This window comes from Coffea arabica, chromosome 11e (assembly GCF_036785885.1).
Source record: "Coffea arabica cultivar ET-39 chromosome 11e, Coffea Arabica ET-39 HiFi, whole genome shotgun sequence".
NCBI lineage: Eukaryota > Viridiplantae > Streptophyta > Magnoliopsida > Gentianales > Rubiaceae > Coffea > Coffea arabica.
Window position 1 is genome coordinate 57,969,825 of NC_092331.1, and position 17,448 is coordinate 57,987,272.

The 17,448-nt window shown below is 32.8% G+C and overlaps 1 protein-coding gene and 2 long non-coding RNA genes across 6 annotated transcripts; 2 read left to right on the forward strand and 1 right to left on the reverse strand.

Annotated features, from left to right (window-relative positions):
* Positions 1-728: 728 nt before the first annotated feature.
* LOC140021790 (uncharacterized) lies at positions 729-4,571 on the forward strand. Of its 3 annotated transcripts, none has more exons than XR_011825772.1 (5): positions 729-1,327; positions 2,941-3,057; positions 3,265-3,478; positions 3,740-3,852; positions 3,944-4,268. It is a non-coding gene; the product is annotated as an uncharacterized lncRNA (long non-coding RNA). The 3 variants fall into 3 exon arrangements; XR_011825771.1 differs by lacking the exon at positions 729-1,327 and adding an exon at positions 4,328-4,571 and having other exon boundaries at positions 1,334-3,057; positions 3,944-4,223; XR_011825770.1 differs by lacking the exon at positions 729-1,327 and having other exon boundaries at positions 2,092-3,057.
* Positions 4,572-9,066: 4,495 nt separating this feature from the next.
* LOC113716526 (cytochrome P450 CYP749A22) lies at positions 9,067-11,550 on the forward strand. Of its 2 annotated transcripts, XM_072071695.1 has the most exons (6): positions 9,067-9,620; positions 9,736-9,959; positions 10,053-10,285; positions 10,474-10,598; positions 10,746-10,843; positions 10,938-11,550. In XM_072071695.1, the coding sequence occupies exons 1-6, from the start codon at positions 9,335-9,337 to the stop codon at positions 11,364-11,366; spliced, it is 1,395 nt and encodes a 464-aa protein (XP_071927796.1). In that variant the 5' UTR covers positions 9,067-9,334; the 3' UTR covers positions 11,367-11,550. The 2 variants fall into 2 exon arrangements, with proteins under 2 accessions (XP_071927796.1, XP_027096707.2); XM_027240906.2 differs by having other exon boundaries at positions 9,071-9,620; positions 10,474-10,843.
* Positions 11,551-12,771: 1,221 nt separating this feature from the next.
* LOC140021733 (uncharacterized) lies at positions 12,772-13,635 on the reverse strand. Its single transcript, XR_011825678.1, has 2 exons — positions 13,409-13,635; positions 12,772-13,321 (listed from the first exon to the last, which is right to left on the reverse strand). It is a non-coding gene; the product is annotated as an uncharacterized lncRNA (long non-coding RNA).
* Positions 13,636-17,448: the final 3,813 nt, after the last annotated feature.

Here is a 17,448-nt window from a genome sequence, read left to right on the forward strand (position 1 = left end):
ATATTGACATATTTGTCTTTTGCTACCGACTAAATATTCCCCAGGCTTATAGCAGGGCTTTATTAGAAGTAAAGAGATAGTTCAGTTTATTTGATGAGCTGATTAAGTTGGTTTTAAAACATGGTAGCGGTGTCGACAATAATTCTCGTCTTTGCTTGCTTTCCACTTCCATCTAGACGAAAGAAAATACTGAAAGGATAAACAACATCAGGTCGTGGTTCATGATTGAAATAATAAGAACGTAATGGACAAATACGCTGCCTGCTAATCCATCGATTAGGTGGCTTTAACCTACGAATTTCAGGATTCCCCAATGATCACGCTAGTTTATGGTTATCTTTTCAATTGTTTATTTGCTTTTTTTTTTTTTTGGCTATAGAAATTTATAATACGAAATTGTTACAGAAATTATTCACTACATTCAAATTGGCAACGTGAGTACATGAGTGAGAGATGCCTTTGCCAATTTCTTGTTTAGTTAAATATCAAATAAAGCCAAAATTACATCATCAATCACTTTGATGCCTACATAAGTAATATGGTGGTCCAACCTCAGAAATTGGCTCAAATGTTAATATTGATCTCTGAAAGATGCATCTAATTTTGGCTTTGGGTAGGAGAGGAACAACTAACAGGAAAACTCGATGCATATAAGCCTGCAACTTGAATAAGAAGATATTCAAGGGCATTTAATAAAACTATAATCATTATCATTATCATTAGGACAGTGCTACAGTGCCTATAGTTATGGTAACGATATTAGGGAAACCTGCTATTATAGGTTTCTATTACCTTTAGTGACAGATCAAATCTTTTAGTGACTTTTTAAATATTATATTAAAATAATTAATATTAACTTTAGTAAGTTTTTAATTAAAACTAGTAAGTATATGCCTGAAAGATAAGATTTAGTCAGAAATAGAAATTTACACTTTGAGTAATTTAATTTACTTATTATTTGACAAAATTTACTTATGTTTAAATTAAACTTACCAATACTGAAAGTAAAAAATGTACATATTTAAGTAAAAAAACGGTTTTGGGTATCACCTTTCTTTTTAAAGTTATCTACCTTCTTCTTATTCAGTTCCCAGTTCCAATGATACGATTGAATTCCCAGGCAAAGGTTTCCACTTTGATCCACACTTTCTCTTTGTTACAATTGAATAAATCTTCTCACTTCAAAATTTTCATCTTTAGTTCACACTTTGCTTCTATCCTTTCTCATCGTTCGGTTGGGTTTGAGTGCTGCCATATGCAAACACAACAAAAGGGTTAGCGACGGTGGTAGCCAGCCAAAGAGCATATGAAAAATAGCAGTGACGAGGTTAGATCATCATGTTCTCTTGAAATCGTTTGATTATATTGCTGTAATTTATTTATATTTCATTTGTTTTGTTTGTCAAGATTTTCTTGGGAAATCAAGGCTGAGAATTTGAAGATTTTATTGCAATTTTGGGGCCGAAAATGTCCGTTGAAACATCTAGGAAATGGTTGTAGTTTTGATTGTCTACGGGTAAAATATGTTTAATAGCCATGTGAAACATCTAGGAAAGGACTTGAGACCAGGCGTTTAAGTTAAATGTGATTAATTTGTGAATGCATATAAGATGTTTGGTGAAATGTCAAAGAGAAATTTGTATGTTGTGATTGCTACTCTGTGCGGGTGAGAATTACTAATATATTAGTAACTCAACATGAGCTTTATAACTTGAATTCTTCAGGCAAGAGAGGTTTCTCCCGTTTTGGAATTCTAAGTTGATACGCTTGATGGAGCATATGTTATTGAACTGAACTGATCTAGAATCATTGTTGCGAATCTGTTGTTTCTATGGAAATTTATTATCAGCCTCTTGAATTTTTTACTCCATTGTAACGTCTGCAATGCCACGGAAATTTGGCCATTATTACTCTTGTAAATCTGTGTTGCAGAAGCAATTCTTATTACCATCCTATGATACATGTAGATTTTGTAGAATCACATCTTCCCTCTTCTTCAGTCAGGAAAGGAGAGAAAATTCATAGAACAGTTTCCGACCATCAATCAATTATGGTGTTATACATACTTCATTTTTTTGCATTTTTTTGTTTATTTTTCTTTTGAATGGTGTTGCATGGGGCAAACCTGCGGAATCCAGTGGTCTTTGAGCAAAGGATTGTCAAATGCTGGTTGTTGATACATATAGACACAATCAATTATATCACCGTCTTTGCTCTGTCATGAGAAAAAATTTTGAATTTCATTGTAAAGAGCCAAAGGCATTCAACATAATCTAATCTACCGACCCGCAAATTTGTGACTTTCATTGAACTAAGGATTAGATTATGCTGGTTGTTTCGATATTTTGGACATGTGAATAACTCATCTTCCTCCTAAAAAATTACTAATACGTAAACCCTTACCGGGAGAGTCAAAATAGCTTGTTAATGCCATTGCTATATCATAACGATTAGACTGGAACATAAATCTGTTGAATGGGTTGATTGGAACAAAATTCAGATGAATGGTTTATATGAGAATTGAGGTTTTCAATTAGTTTGATGATGGTTTGTAATATAGAGAGAATGGAGTTCTAATCATAAAATACCTAGAAAAGAAACGGGTTGCCAAGTCGAGAAGATAAGTAAGTTTTTAATTCAAACTAGTAAGTATATGCCTGAAAGATAAGTTTTAGTCAGAAATAGAAATTTACACTTTGAGTAATTTAATTTACTTATTATTTGACAAAATTTACTTATGTTTAAACTAAACTTACTAATACTAAAAGTAAAAAATTTACATATTTAAGTGAAAAAATCACCGGGTTTCTAAAAATGATTTTGGGTTGCTGAAAATGGTTTTGGGTTCCTGAAACACTTTCGGGTATCACCTATCTCTTTAAAGTCATCTGTCTTCTTCTTATTTAGTTCTCAATTCCAACGATACGATTGAATTCCCAGGCAAAGGTTTCCACTTTGGTCCATACTTTCTCTTGGTCCAATTGTTGTTGCTACAAAGGGACAAAAGGCAAAACAGTCCACTCACAAGCGAAAGCGAAGACGATGCAAAAATTGCAAGTAATCACCTACTCTTAAAATTGACTTATTCTACGGTTAGAATAGCTTTGCAAAACCAGATATGAATGAGCAATGCTAAATTTCATCCACTCATTGGCTTTATGTTAGAAGGCCAAAAATGTTAGTTATATATGTACACTTCATATACGCCTTTATAAATTCAATCTTATTATTTATGGATTGTGCTTGGCAATTTTTTTCCCGCAGGTCATTTGGACATGATAGACGAAAATGTACTAAAGTGTGCACAGATGCATATGAAACTCACAATTATGATCATGTTGGGGCACCCAATAATGTTGAGAATGTAAATTTGAATCTGATAGGATCATCCGATGGCCTATTGCAATCAGATTCACAGCATGGATGCAATAAGGAATTAATGGATAGTAATTGGTTTCAGATCATTCCTCCTGGTCAGGTAATGTATAGCTTGCTTTTATTTATTTTTGTGTGAAGGCATGAAATATAATGGTGCTCTATTTGCATTTGTATAGGCATTAATGTGGGCATGCAATCCTTCATTAATCCAAAGTCATGTACAAAACACTAGCTTGTTAGGAGATGAAAAGTATTCAGGTACATTTTTCCTTCTTCACGCCTAAGTTTTATGTTATTTATTTGCTATGATTACGTGTTGTTGTGGCCTTTTTTTAATACAAATCTTGTGATGGTTTTGTAGTGAATGAACCAGATTTCAGCCAAGACCATTAAGGAATTTTATTCTTGAGAGAGTACAAATGTTTTTGCACGTCTTTGCTCAAAGCTTTTAGGATGATTTAAGTTTCTTCGAAGGTAGTTTAATGCGTTTTGATTTTAAATCTGAACATAATCTCCTTAGTTTGCAATTTCTGGTGTTTACTTGTTTTAATGTGAATAATTTCAGCTTGCTTGGAAAAAAGTTTGGTGATCAAATTTCAGATATTGTTAGCATCCAAGTGCTCTTGGGTTTGTAAACCAGAAATGTCAATCCAAACTGAAGCTTTTGATAGTGATATCAGAGCCCTTGATGCTGGTGATCAAATTCTCAAATCAAGTTACTAGCCTTTTGATTGCTTCAGATTTCTGAAGCCAAAGTCTTTGTGCTCTAAATTCAGTTCTTGGCCATGTAATCTTGTCATGCTTAGATAGCTATATCTAGTGTCCTGCCAGCTTAATTTTGATGCGTAAGTATCAATTATTAAAAGTTAGATTCATTCTGATGCTCAAAATGAGCCGTTTTCTCCTATTTTGAAATTCCAATTTCATATCAAATGTCTTGTGCATGTAGATTTTGCTGTTTACTTCAAATTGGACTGGCTTACTTGATGAGCAGAACTCGAAAAGCAACTCAAATACTCATGTTATACAATACTCAGCACACGGTTTTTTAGGCTTTAAAACGTCATTAATGAAAGTTACCCATTCGGTTGTTTAGGAATGTTAGGAGATTCGTCAAATTCAAATGACGATGCCTGAAACTTGTACTTATCCCCAAATTTGTGTTGTAGTACAGTATCAAGATCTTGCACCTATTCCATTCACCTATAAAAATTATGATTATCATAAAATGACATTTTATAATAATTTACATACTATTTGCCAATTAAAAGCAAGTTTCATAAAAAATGTGCATGTAAATCCATATTGTGAATGATACGAAATATATTTGAAACTCACGAAACTTAATATATGGGTAAATTTACTATAATTTTAAAAGATTACGCTACATTAGATACGATCACTTTACCTTTTATACTTGTGACCTAGAAAATAAATTTATTAAAACACATAAATTTATAAATGATGCATACATTTATTAAAATGCTTAAAACGCAAAACATTTATGAATGAAACATACAATCATTATTATACATTTATGTTACCAACAACTACTAACTATAATATTAAGTTTCAACCATTAATAAAAAAATCTTAGCACTAGTTTAAATAAACTTTTTAATACTTGTTTCATATAAGTTTCTTTAAGTAATATAGTAAATTTATGCCACAAACTAGTAAGTTTTGATGATTAACCAAATTATTATTCTTTCAACAAGATTTACTATTAATCTATAAAAACTTACTATTACTTGAACTAAACTTACTCCCCACAAAACTAAGTTTCGAATGTAGAGTAGTAATTTAATTTTTAAAAAAAGTAACTTTCATTTTTATTTCGATTTACTTTTTGAAACATAAATAGGATAACACTTATATGACCATTTTCGATTTATTTTTTATTTACTTTTAGCGGCCATTTGATTATTTGATAGGCCTATCCACCTAAATAGGATAACACTTAAAAATAAGAAAGTAAGTTTTCCATCTAAAATAGTAAGTTAACAGTAATAAATTAGTAACTTTTATACTTCAAAATGTAAATTGGAATAAATATTAAACTTACTTTTTAAATAAATAAATTACTACTTTATATCCCAAACTTACTTTTTATAGTGTAAGTTTAATTCATGTAATAGTAAGTTTTAATACATAAATAGTAATTCTTACTGATAACATGGTAAAATTGATTAATAATCAAAATTTACTGATTTATGAGACACATGTACTATTTTACTTTAAAACATATTTCAAACTAGTGTTAGGGAATTTATTTGAAATAACGATAAGATGTTTTATTAATGATTAATTTTTAGTACCTTAGTTAGTAAGTACTCATAATATACCTGTATAATACAAGATTATAGTTAACATTTAAAAAAATTTATTTACATATTTTAAAATACTATGGAAAAAAGTTTGACTTTTCACATAATCTCGTAAAATATGTAATAAAATTTTGTCGTATTATAAGTTTTTAATTATTTTCAATTTTTGAAAAGTTTGAAAGTTTGGATAATAATAACAACAAATCTTCCTAGTTATATATAGAATATTACTTGTTTATATATCAAAATTTTTATAAATTAACACCTATGAATATAATAAGATGATAAAGTTTTAATAAATTTACATCTGAGACACAAGAAATAATAAGAGTAAAAGCCTAAACAAAATGAGAAATAATATAATAACAAAAATTATAAATTTAGTATAACAATTAATATAAGAAAATTAAATTAAATTTAGAAGGTAAATTAAATAACAATGTCAAGGTTAGAGGTCATGGTAAATGTTACAAATTTTAGGAGAAATTATGTACTGTAAAAATGGTTTAATAATTTTCTATTAAGCATAACTATTGCATACAAAAGGAAAAGATATTTGATTTTATTTTGCTTTGATTAGAAGAACTTGTACTAGTAATAAAAGAAATTTCAATTCAACAATCAACGTGTACATGATTACAGTAATTTTTTAGTCATTTAGACTAATATGTGTCATAAAGTAGTCAGATTTAGTCGTTTGTGAATTCATAATTTTAACAGTTTACATAAAATTCATCTATTAAAAATTATGATTATTATAAAATGCCCTTTTATAATAATTTACTTACCATTTGCCAATAAAAAAAGAGTTTGATAGAAAACATATGGATACAAATCCATAATGTAAATGATACAAAGTATGTTTGAAAGTCACAAAACTTAACATATAGGTAATTTTACTATAATTTTCAAAGATTATTCTATGTTAATACAACTTTAATTTTTATACTTGTGACCCAGAAAATAAATTTATTAAGATTTTACCATTTTATTAAATTCATAGGCATTAATATATGAAAATTGCGTACCATTTTATTATATTCATCGGTGTCCATATATGGGAATTGTGATGTATAGATAAGTGCAATTCTATATATAACTCAAAAGATTTTTTTTTACTGTCATCCAAACTTTTTAACCTTTTACAAATTCAAAAATAATTCAAAATTTATAATATGACAAATTATTCTTACATATTTTATAAGGTCATATGCAAAAAAAAAGTTTTCATAGTTTATTTAAAATGTTTAAAACATATAACATTTATAAATGATACGTACAATTGTGTATCATACATTTACATTACGAGTAATTACTAACTATAATACTAAGTTTCAATTATTAATAAAAAATCTTAGCATTATTTCAAATAAACTTCCTAATACTTGTTCCATATAAGTTTCTTTAAGTAAAATAGTAAATTTATGCCATAAACTAGTAAGTTTTGATGATTAACCCAAATTTACTATTCTATCAACAATATTTACTATTAGTCTATAAAAACTTACTATTATTTGAACTAAACTTACTCTCCAAAAAGTAAGTTTTAGATATAGAGTAGTTATCTACTTCAAAAAAAAAATAAGTTCCATATTTCTTCAAATTTACTTTTTGAGACATAAAAGTTACTAATTTCTTGAGTTAACTTACTATTTTTAATGTAAAACTTACTAACCATATTTTTAGGTACTATTTTATTTAGATGACCAGTATAACAGGTAATCAAATGGTCGCTAAAAGTGTTTTTACCTGTTATATCAGGTAAAAACAGTTTCGTTATCATAACGCTCGTTACTTCAGACTTTTCCTTATCCATTACTATATAAAAAGTATGAATGTTGGTATTGGGTAGTGCAAGTGTAAGCACTTTTTTATCTTAGTTTTTGTTATTCCTAAATTACCCTCATGTCTTTTAATTAGAATTATTGCATTTTAATGTGACACTAATTAAAAGAAATAAAACACTCCAATTGATTACATTTTAATGGTATTGGTAATTATAATTAAAAATTCCTCATTAAAAACTATTTACCTACCCTTGAACTCCATCTCCTATTATTACACGTATCAAAATTTCTTAAGTGAAGCATGAAAAATTTCTCATTAGTCATTAGTTGAGATTATTAAAAAAATCAATTTAAAAAAATAGATACTCTCTAGAAATGGAGAAACATACAATGACAAGAAAACCCTTATTCATCTGTATATCTTCACACAAATATCACAAGTAAATTTTACAATTATGCACTTTTACCAATATGAAGAATTTTTCATGTTGCACCCAATGAAATTTCAATATACAAAAAATGATGACACCTTTATAACTGAAATAGCAGTATTAAACTAGAAAAAAGAAATCTAAAATAGCACCATACAAATTACTATTATCATTAATAGCAACTGATCAAAACAAGAAAAACTGAAATAAAATTGAAAACTATTTATAAAATAACATAAAGTAAATAGCAAATGAATTAAAAAGCTAGAATACAATTCAAATAATACCAAAGACAACATCCAAATCACTGATATCCAGGGGAAGACAAACATTGTTATTAACAATAATATAGTAATGCTTCATTTGTTTTGGTTTGAGCAAACCAAATCCATCCATCAAGTCAGAAACCATCTCCAATGATAAAATAAGGATTATAATAAGAGTAGATATAAAATGAAGAATGATAAAATGAAAATGATATCCAAATTGTTTTTGGTGATATCCAAAATACCCTTATTTTTCTAATGATTACATATATTTATTGTATTGCAATATTAGTGAATAATGGAAGCGATTATCAAATGAAAAGCTTTAAAATTAAGTAAATTCCATTTATGGTGACAATTGTAATTACACAGATTTAATGCATTCCAACAATTGATAATAATGATAGCGGTTATGGATTAAAAGTGGGCAATTAAAAACTAAAACACTGCAATATACAAAAAATTAATATTAAAATTATTAATTAGCCACAATTCTCATTCCAATTTCATGATCATCAAAAAAACCAATATTAAAACCAAAAATATTGTCCTCGTATGAAAAAAGTAGACTTGTTGCTCTTGCTTCGCATTGGATTGTGCAGAAAACATACTATATTATGATGTTGACAATCAAAATTTCATAAAAAATTTTTAGTATCTGAAAAATAATATATTTTAAGATATTACAATCACGTGCAAAGCACGTGATCTATTACTAGTGTTATAAATGGCATCAAAAGTTTTTTTATATTCAGACGCATCAAAAGTTACCAAACTAAAAGTTAATTATTTAAAGGGGCCAATCAATATCCACATTCATATATGTTCTAGAGTTTAATATCTAGTTGGGGTGTCTGTTTTTATGAGTGTTTGTGTATACATAAATGCATGTATGCATAAATTAGAATTACGAATTTATGCAGTAATTTGTCCTCCAATACATATTGACTTAATTTATAAGGTTACGATGGGCACCTGAATTGATACTATTCCACCACATGATATCATTAATGCATTCAGTTCTAGTATCTTTAGCAATATTGGTCTTTTTCCACCGACTAAAGATTCCCCAAACTTATTGAAACGCTTTAATAAAAATACAGAGATAGTTTGGATCATTTCATGAGCTAAGTTGGTTGGAAATCATGGTATTGGTTTGGAAAATGCTTTTGGGCTTTGCTAGCTTTCTACTTGCATATTTCCTGCTCATCCTGGTTAGGTTCCTCAAAAAAGTATGGTTGAATCCCATATGCATACAGTCCTTTATGAGGTCTCAAGGAATCAAAGGTCCTTCTTACGAGCTCCTTCATGGCAATACCAAAGAAATCATCAACATGAGAAGATATGCTACAAGCAGGGCCATGGAGGATATGTCACACGACATATTTCCTAGAATCCTGCCTGATATATATTCATGGGTGAACATATATGGTAGTGTATTTGTGAGAATAAATTTTTTTTCCTTTTGGCTTGTGTTTATGGTAATTTCTGAGTTTTAAATCATTCTTATTTGGATATTTATGGTATCTTGTCTTTCTTTAATTAGGGGCAACTTACCTCAATTGGTATGGTCCTCAGCCTCAGCTGGTTGTCACTGAACCAGAGCTAGTCAAAGAGATATTAAACAATAAAAATGGTGATTATCCAAAAATCGACCTTGAAGGCTATGCCAAAAAGCTTTTAGGAGATGGTCTTTCGGCATCAAAAGGTGAAAAGTGGGCAAGGATGAGGAAACTAGCCAATCAAGTTTTCCATGCAGAGAGCCTGAAAGTAAGTTGATTATTTGATTTGGCAGGACATTAAGGCTTTATTCACCTTCACTGAACTTCCCCTTAGTCAAAGAAATGGATCCTGCAAATGCAGAATACGTTGCCTGCAATGATCACAAGTACTGAAATTATGTTGGAAAGGTGGAAGGAGAATGAAGGAAAAGAGGTTGAGGTGTTTGAAGAGTTCAGGTTATTAACATCAGAAGTTATTTCCAAGACAGCCTTTGGGAGCAGTTACTTGGAAGGAAAGAACATATTTGAGATGTTGATGAAACTGACCCTGATAGTCTCCAGAAATGCCCGTAACAATAGATTTCCTGGCATCAGGTAAAATTGCTCATCACTGAAGGGCCACATGTTTCATTGTTTGTCCAATTAATTAGTAAAAAGCAAAATATGTTTCTAATTGTATCATGCTAGCATTAAAGCTTTCAACTTTTGAGGAGTAGTTCAATCAGCACAGTACAACTTTTCTCAGTTCTCTTAGTTACTAAACACGATCATGTGTTTCGCAGCCACCTTTTCAAAAGCAGTGATGAAATAGAGTCAGAAAAACTTGAGCAAGGAATTAAAAACTGCATAGAACGTATTATACAGAAGAGGGAGCAGGAGAATTGTAAGGAAAACGAAAGCTCCAAAGGTGATTTTCTTGAGAAACTCCTAGAGGCTAATGAAGGAAGTAGCAAATGGATTTCGATAGATGATATGGTTGATGAATGCAAGACTGTGTATTTTGCTGGACATGAAACAACAACTTCTTTGCTTACTTGGAGCATTCTTCTTCTAGCTGTTCATAAAGAGTGGCAAGAGACAGCAAGGGAAGAAGTGATTGAAATTTTTGGCCAAATGAAGCCCAATGCAGATGCTATCCCTAGACTGAAAACTGTGAGCAAATTCTGTGGTTAGACTTCATGTATCTCTTCTAAAAGCATATCCAGTTTTCATGAAAACTTATAGATATATTTTGATTTTCGTGTAGATTAACATGATCCTTGAAGAGTGCTTGAGACTTTATCCGCCAGTGCCTGCAATCATGAGAAAAGTTCACAAAAAAGTTAAGCTGGGGAGGCTAACGCTCCCGGCACATACTGAACTGTTGATTTCACCTCTTGCACTTCACCATGAACCTAAGATATGGGGAGAAGATGTTCACCATTTTAAGCCTGAAAGATTTGCAGGAGGTGTAATTAAGGCTACTAACAATAATCCAGTAGCATTTCTGCCGTTTGGCTTTGGACCACGAACTTGTGTAGGCTTGAATTTTGCAATGGCCGAAGCAAAGATTGCCCTTTCAATGATTCTGCAGCATTACAAGTTCAGTCTTTCGCCAAATTACGTTCACTCTCCAGTTCAAGTTTTCATGGTTCGACCACACCATGGAGTTAAGATCATTCTCAGTAGAGTTTGAACTGATATTAGGACATATGCACTCTGCTGCAGATCCATCGAGGAACGCATGAAAATAGCTTGTACTACAATTTAATGAATAAATTTGTAAATTTTGGTTAATGCAAATGTTTGTGTGTTTGTGTTTGTTATTATGACAATAAATTAATAGAGAAGAGTGCATGAAGCATGCTGATCGTTTGCAATGGAACAAGTCTTTCTTTCTTTCTTTCTTTTTTTTTTTTTTTGTTGAATTCAAGAAGTTGAGGGGGGGAAGGGGGATTTGAATCTAGAATCTATAAATTTTGGGATCTCAACCTTAGCCAATAGATTCAAAGCTTCTATAGGAACAACTAAATACGTGCTATTTGTCATTTGTTACGAAAATTTTATCCAACACAAATATTAATCGAAAATAAAAAAGAAGAGAACACCTTATATTTATTTGGCTTGGCATGTTGCTCTTCCATTCAATTACTTTTCATTCCTATATTATCTTTGAGAAATATGCCGTCATCTTAATCAAAGAATCAATTCTCTGTTTCAATTTTCAAGAACTGGGACAGGGGAAATGTAGTCAATGGGAGAGACCAAGTGCATTGGTTTGTTGGAAAACTAAAACAGAGTTTCTTTTTTTTGGGATAATTTCTCCAAGATTATCAGCACTAAGTCGCATCGTTAACCACCATGGAAGATGGAACATCATCTCATTAACTACATTCATGGTCAAGAAAATAATCTTATCCCTTCATTAGTACCTACGGTATCCAAGAGTCGAACAAATTTTGTCCATAAATAGGTAACAGATTGCTGCAGTGTGCAGCTAGTTTATAAGATCGAACAGTTCTAAACAGAATAACATAATGGGTAGTTGTGAAAGCACAGAGAATTCCGGGCATGTTGAGAACTCTACCGAGACAATGACTGAGGAAAGGGAAGAGAAAGCAAAGGAGATAGTCAAGGCAGTGGCTGTTGTTGCAGCTGGAGTAGGTCTTGTGGCATGGGGCATTTGTAAGATCCTGGGAGCAGCGGAAACATCCAGTAACAGGAAAATGATGAAAGCACCAGGAAGGGACTACTACATTTTCAGGGATGAGTTCGAGCGTGACCCTGCTAGTCATTTTCGCAGTCTGCGCGAGTGAATAGGGGAAAGACTAGATTAATGGTTACTCCTAGTAGTGAATAAAAGTTTTCTGTTTTGGTTGTTCTGTTGGCAGGAAATGGTAGCGAGTCCTATTTGGACGAAATGGTGAAAATTGATGGTAAGGCCTAATGAAAAATGTTACAATTATGAACTTAAGTCATATTTGTTATTGTCCCAAGAGGCAGCATATCAATGGATGGTAGATGCCGATCTTTGCAATCTGAATCTTCCCATTCCAATTTACGTACGAGGAAAGGAATCCATACAAACGGCTGAAACTCCATAAACAACAGAGGACAAACCTCAATAATATAAATTTCAAAGTTGTAAGCACAAACGCATTCCAAACATGAAGTTCACCAAACAATTACAAGCAATTTAAAAGGGCAGAAAGAAATTTAGGACAGACTTCAGAATTTAACTTTGCCAGCATGGAGAGCGCGGAAGTATCCTTTGGGGTTGGCCACAAAGACATGCCTAGGAATCCGAAAATTCGCTCCAGGGGCTTTCATCATCTTCAATGCCTTGGCTCCGCAACAGCAACGAATGCAGCGGCTAAAGCACCAATACAGCACCAGTATGACCAATCCTGCAAAAACAAAAGGTGCACCAACACGGATCCAGTGTTGTAGCCTCTCCTTTCTAGTTTCTGGTGGGAAGACCTCGTCCAACCTGCCAACCAGAAACAGACTAAAGTTTTCCAGCATCATGAACAGTTGCTTCAGCTTCTCTACCAGATTGTTCATCATTTCATCTGCCCCCACTGCTTTCAACTTTGCCTGTGTGCTGTTCATCATGATCGCGCTTCCTTCCCCAATTCCCTTCATTTTCTCCTGCAGATTGCCGATCATAATATCAGTTCTAAGTCCCATCTTTCCTTGCTTGATTCTCAAGTGAAAAGAGCAAAGATAATAACAGACCTTTGAAGGGTGGAAGTGTTATTAAAGGCGATTGAGTGCTTTAGCTTTAATTGCGTTGTCCAATAATTAAGGTAGTGGTAGCTGCCACATTCTTTTTCCCCGTGATAGACTAGACTTTATTAAGAGTAATTAGAGTACTAATACAAGTAGGTAATAGGCTAATAGGTGCTACCCAATTATCAGTCTAACACTAGTTGATTTTGATTATGTTAATTGGTGGGGACTGAACGGATTGGGAGCAGGGCAGGGATGGTCTAACAAGGTAGCATTTTTTAAACGTTTCGTAACGTTACGTAAACTTCTCGTACATCCTTATCACAGAAGTATGATATTTTATTATTGCTCATATGATATTTTATTATTGCTCATGTGGATCTCATATATAATAATTATATCTCTGTTGTTAAATTTTACAAATAGTTCACGTAGAATTACGTTTTATTCAAAAAATATTACATCATTCAGAACCGGTGCCATAAACAACCATTCGTGCCCTTGGTCTGCAGGGATTGATCATCAGTTTAACAGAAGTTATGGATTGATCATCTCATAATTACTGTTGCTATCAACCTGTCAGCTTACCATTTCCGCGCGAATTGGGAACCGTAGAGTCGAATATTAAAGCGTTTCTATCCATCCTTCCCAAGGCCCACTAATTGCCGGTAATGGAAGCATACCCAAGTTAGGCTGCTAAGTGCAGTAGAATCCAAATTCAAGTTACCTAAACCAGTATAACTTCTTCCAAGGCAGAGAGACGTTCGATAGAGATCAACATCATTAAGTAATTTCCAGGACCGCCCCATGGGATGGGAGCAGTAACGCGGAAGGAAATAACACATACTTGGGCATGCATGTTAATGAAACTGACTTTGCTATTCCTATTTCGTAGTATATTAAGTTATTGGCCAAGTATATCTATGCATTCTAGAAATGAATCTTGGATTTTTTATTTTTTTTTGCCAAAATAACCTTTTTTTTTCAAAAATATTCCCACAATGATTCAGCTCCAAATGTTATTACTAATCTAATCTTCTGACTTTATCCCCTAATAAGGTGCAACCTCCTCCATTCTTTCTAAATCAAATTCTTCAAACTCAATCAAATTCTCGTTACCACTATTATTAACATAAGAGGTTCCAAACTCACGAGTATCCATCTAAAATAAAAGCATAAGACTCCTTTCCTCGGCCCTACATGCAATTCCCCTTGTATTGCCACATGCACAGTGAGTTCCCGTTCAATGAAGTGTGACAAAATCAAAACTAAAACTCCGAAATGAGTTAATTGAATGAACAAGTGACGGAGAGTTATGTACAGACATACTAATAATTCCAATTTCGCTAGATTTGTAGTGAGTTTTCTTTTTTTTTTCTTTTTTATTTTTAATAGGAAAAAGAGCATCAAAAAGAGAAAATTACCGCAACTGGGATGGGGATAAACAATCGAAATTTTAAATTTTGCTTTCCATGTTTGGTGATAATTCCAGTTTCCTTGGATTTGTAGTGAATTTTTCTTTTTCTTAATAAGAAGGAAAGCAAAATTATTGCAACTGCAACGGAGATGAACGGTCAAATTTTAGATTTTGTTCTCATCTTTGGAAATATCGTCAGGTTTATGTTAAGTATTCAAGACTTTTTACTCTCATCTTTGGAAATATCGTCAGATTTATGCTAAGTATTCAAGATTTTTTTGGAAAGTAAAGTGACAAGTAAAAGCAAAGTAGAGTACTATAGTCAGAAAAGAAAAGATAGATTCAAAGTAGAGTATCATAGTCATGTAGGGAATTTTTAGACTATATTAATGGCTGATGAAGGGTTTTACCCTTTTTCTCATTTCCATTTGAATTTGATCCGATGGATAATAGATAAGGTTGCTATGGGAATAAAGTATGAAATTGAATCAATATTTTTTGTGAAGGGAGTTATACAGGCAAATAACTCCGAATCTTGGGCAAACTGCATCCATCTTCCCATTCTTATTTTCACTATTAGGAAAGTAGTAATTCATACAAAACAGTAGTGATATCCCAGAAATCACAAAGTTCGGAAACAGCTTTGTGAGCTGGGTCACATTTGAAACATAAAAATCCCAAAATGACTACAAACAATTGATCTTCCAGGACACAGAGAGGAAAGCAGGACAAACTTCATGTATATGCGCTACAACTAATCACGACTAGTATTTTTACGTTTACTATCACGAAGGCCCAGGAAATATCCTTTGGGGTTGTCCTGAAAGGCATCCCTACGGATACGAGAGTCCCTTCCAGGGGCTTTCATCATCTTCCAGTTCGATGGCTTAGTGCCGCCGCCGCCGCCGCGGCGAAAATACAAAAACAGCACAACTAACCCTGCTGCGACTAGGAACGGTGCATTAACACGGAGCCAGTGTTGTGGTGGGAAGACCTCTTCCAACCTGCCTAACAAAAACAAACCAAATTTTTCCGACAGCAAAAACAGTTGCTTCAGCTTCACTTGCAGATTGTTCATCATCTCATCTGCTCCCATTGCTTTCAACTTTGCCAGTGTGCTGTTCACCATAATCGTGCTTTCTTCCCCAAATCCCTTCAGTTTCTCCAGCAGATTGCTGATCATACTGATCATACTCTCAGCTCCCATCTTTTATTCTGTGTGCTACCCAGTGAAAGGACCCGGTAAAAATCTGCTTCGACTTCTAATTAAAAGCTTGAAGAACCTTTTGTGTTCGGCAAAATCCAATCAAGTGAGGGCGCTAGCCATAATAAGCTTGATCAAGTTGTGATTTTCTTTATACCCACGTGAAGGTGAGAATTTTCGGTGCACTAGTCGTAAAAGCGTTTCACTTCACTAGTAGCACTCACTCCTCAGTACTGCCACCAAAAAAGCTTCTTTATTCGGCACAGCAGTGTAGCTAGCGAAGCAAGCATTATTTATTGGATCCGCACATTAATCCGGGACCCAAGTGTCTCCTATCATTCATCGTCTTTGTTTATTTTATTCCCTAGTCACTTCTTACTTTTCAACCAAAGAAAAAGAAAAGGATTTAAAAACTAAGAAGACCAGAGAAGTCTTTCAAAATTCAAATACACGAGGTAGATGAAGAAAAAAGGCAGGGGGGAGAGTTCAACAATATGAGGTCCCATCTCAAGAAGAAGGAGAGCAGACTAATTTGTCCCCCAAAAAATTCTTATCAGATTATTAATCAGCAACCACGATAACCCAAACTACTATTAAAGTTAATTCTTGAGTATTTGGTTAGGGGTCCTTCCTTTTCTTTCTTTTTCTCTATTATACTTAAGGATTCTTGAGTTGCACCAAGATTTGGTTGGATAGCATAATGGAAGGTGATGTGACTAAGGTAGATTTATGGTGGCCAAAATCTTGGGTTCAGCCTATTGGTTCCAGTTCCACCCATAGCGAAAACGGTGACAATAAAATGGATTTAGATTAAGAATCAGAAGCTCATCAGCAATGAAAAGAGTATACATGCAATACAATGTGTGGAATCAGAAGATGTAAAAAGATGCTCCAAGAGCCGACCTGTTTTATTCATCATCAGGATGGCATCTGCTTGCCGAAACTATAGTATATATCCGTTGAGGTAGAGAGAGTAGCTTTTACTTTTTTGATACGTTGAGTAGGACTACAGAATTTGGAAATTAAGGAAATTGATCGATCCGTGAACTAAAAACCATTGATGGATTTGCACTTTGTGAACATATTCCTGGGAAAACGGCTCCTTCAAGCCAAGGAAATTCTGTAGCATCGACAGCACATTTTGGACCCAAATAATAATGAAGTGGGAATACGATCATAATCTTTTTGTCTTTCAAATGTTATGTCAATCTAAGTCACAAGTAACTAAATTCTGTATGACCATTTATTATGTGTTTAAAGATAGATAACGAAAGGCCAAGTCCTTATTAGTTTTGTGCTTCAACACGCTAGCTAGCACTTGCAAACCAGCTGCCGCTACTATATAATAAACAAACAATCTCAAGTGAACAAACGAGAATACATATTAGCAATAAAGCTACACAAAAAAAAAAAAAAAATTAAAGG

What these genes read in the sequence shown, in the direction of transcription:
- LOC113716526 (XM_027240906.2), top strand. Translation starts at nt 9,335, where the DNA reads ATGGTATTGGTTTGGAAAATGCTTTTGGGCTTTGCTAGCTTTCTACTT. An exon ending in TTCATGGGTGAACATATATG is followed by an intron (nt 9,621 to 9,735) that starts GTAGTGTATTTG and finishes TTCTTTAATTAG; the next exon opens with GGGCAACTTACCTCAATTGG. An exon ending in AATAGATTTCCTGGCATCAG is followed by an intron (nt 10,286 to 10,473) that starts GTAAAATTGCTC and finishes TGTGTTTCGCAG; the next exon opens with CCACCTTTTCAAAAGCAGTG.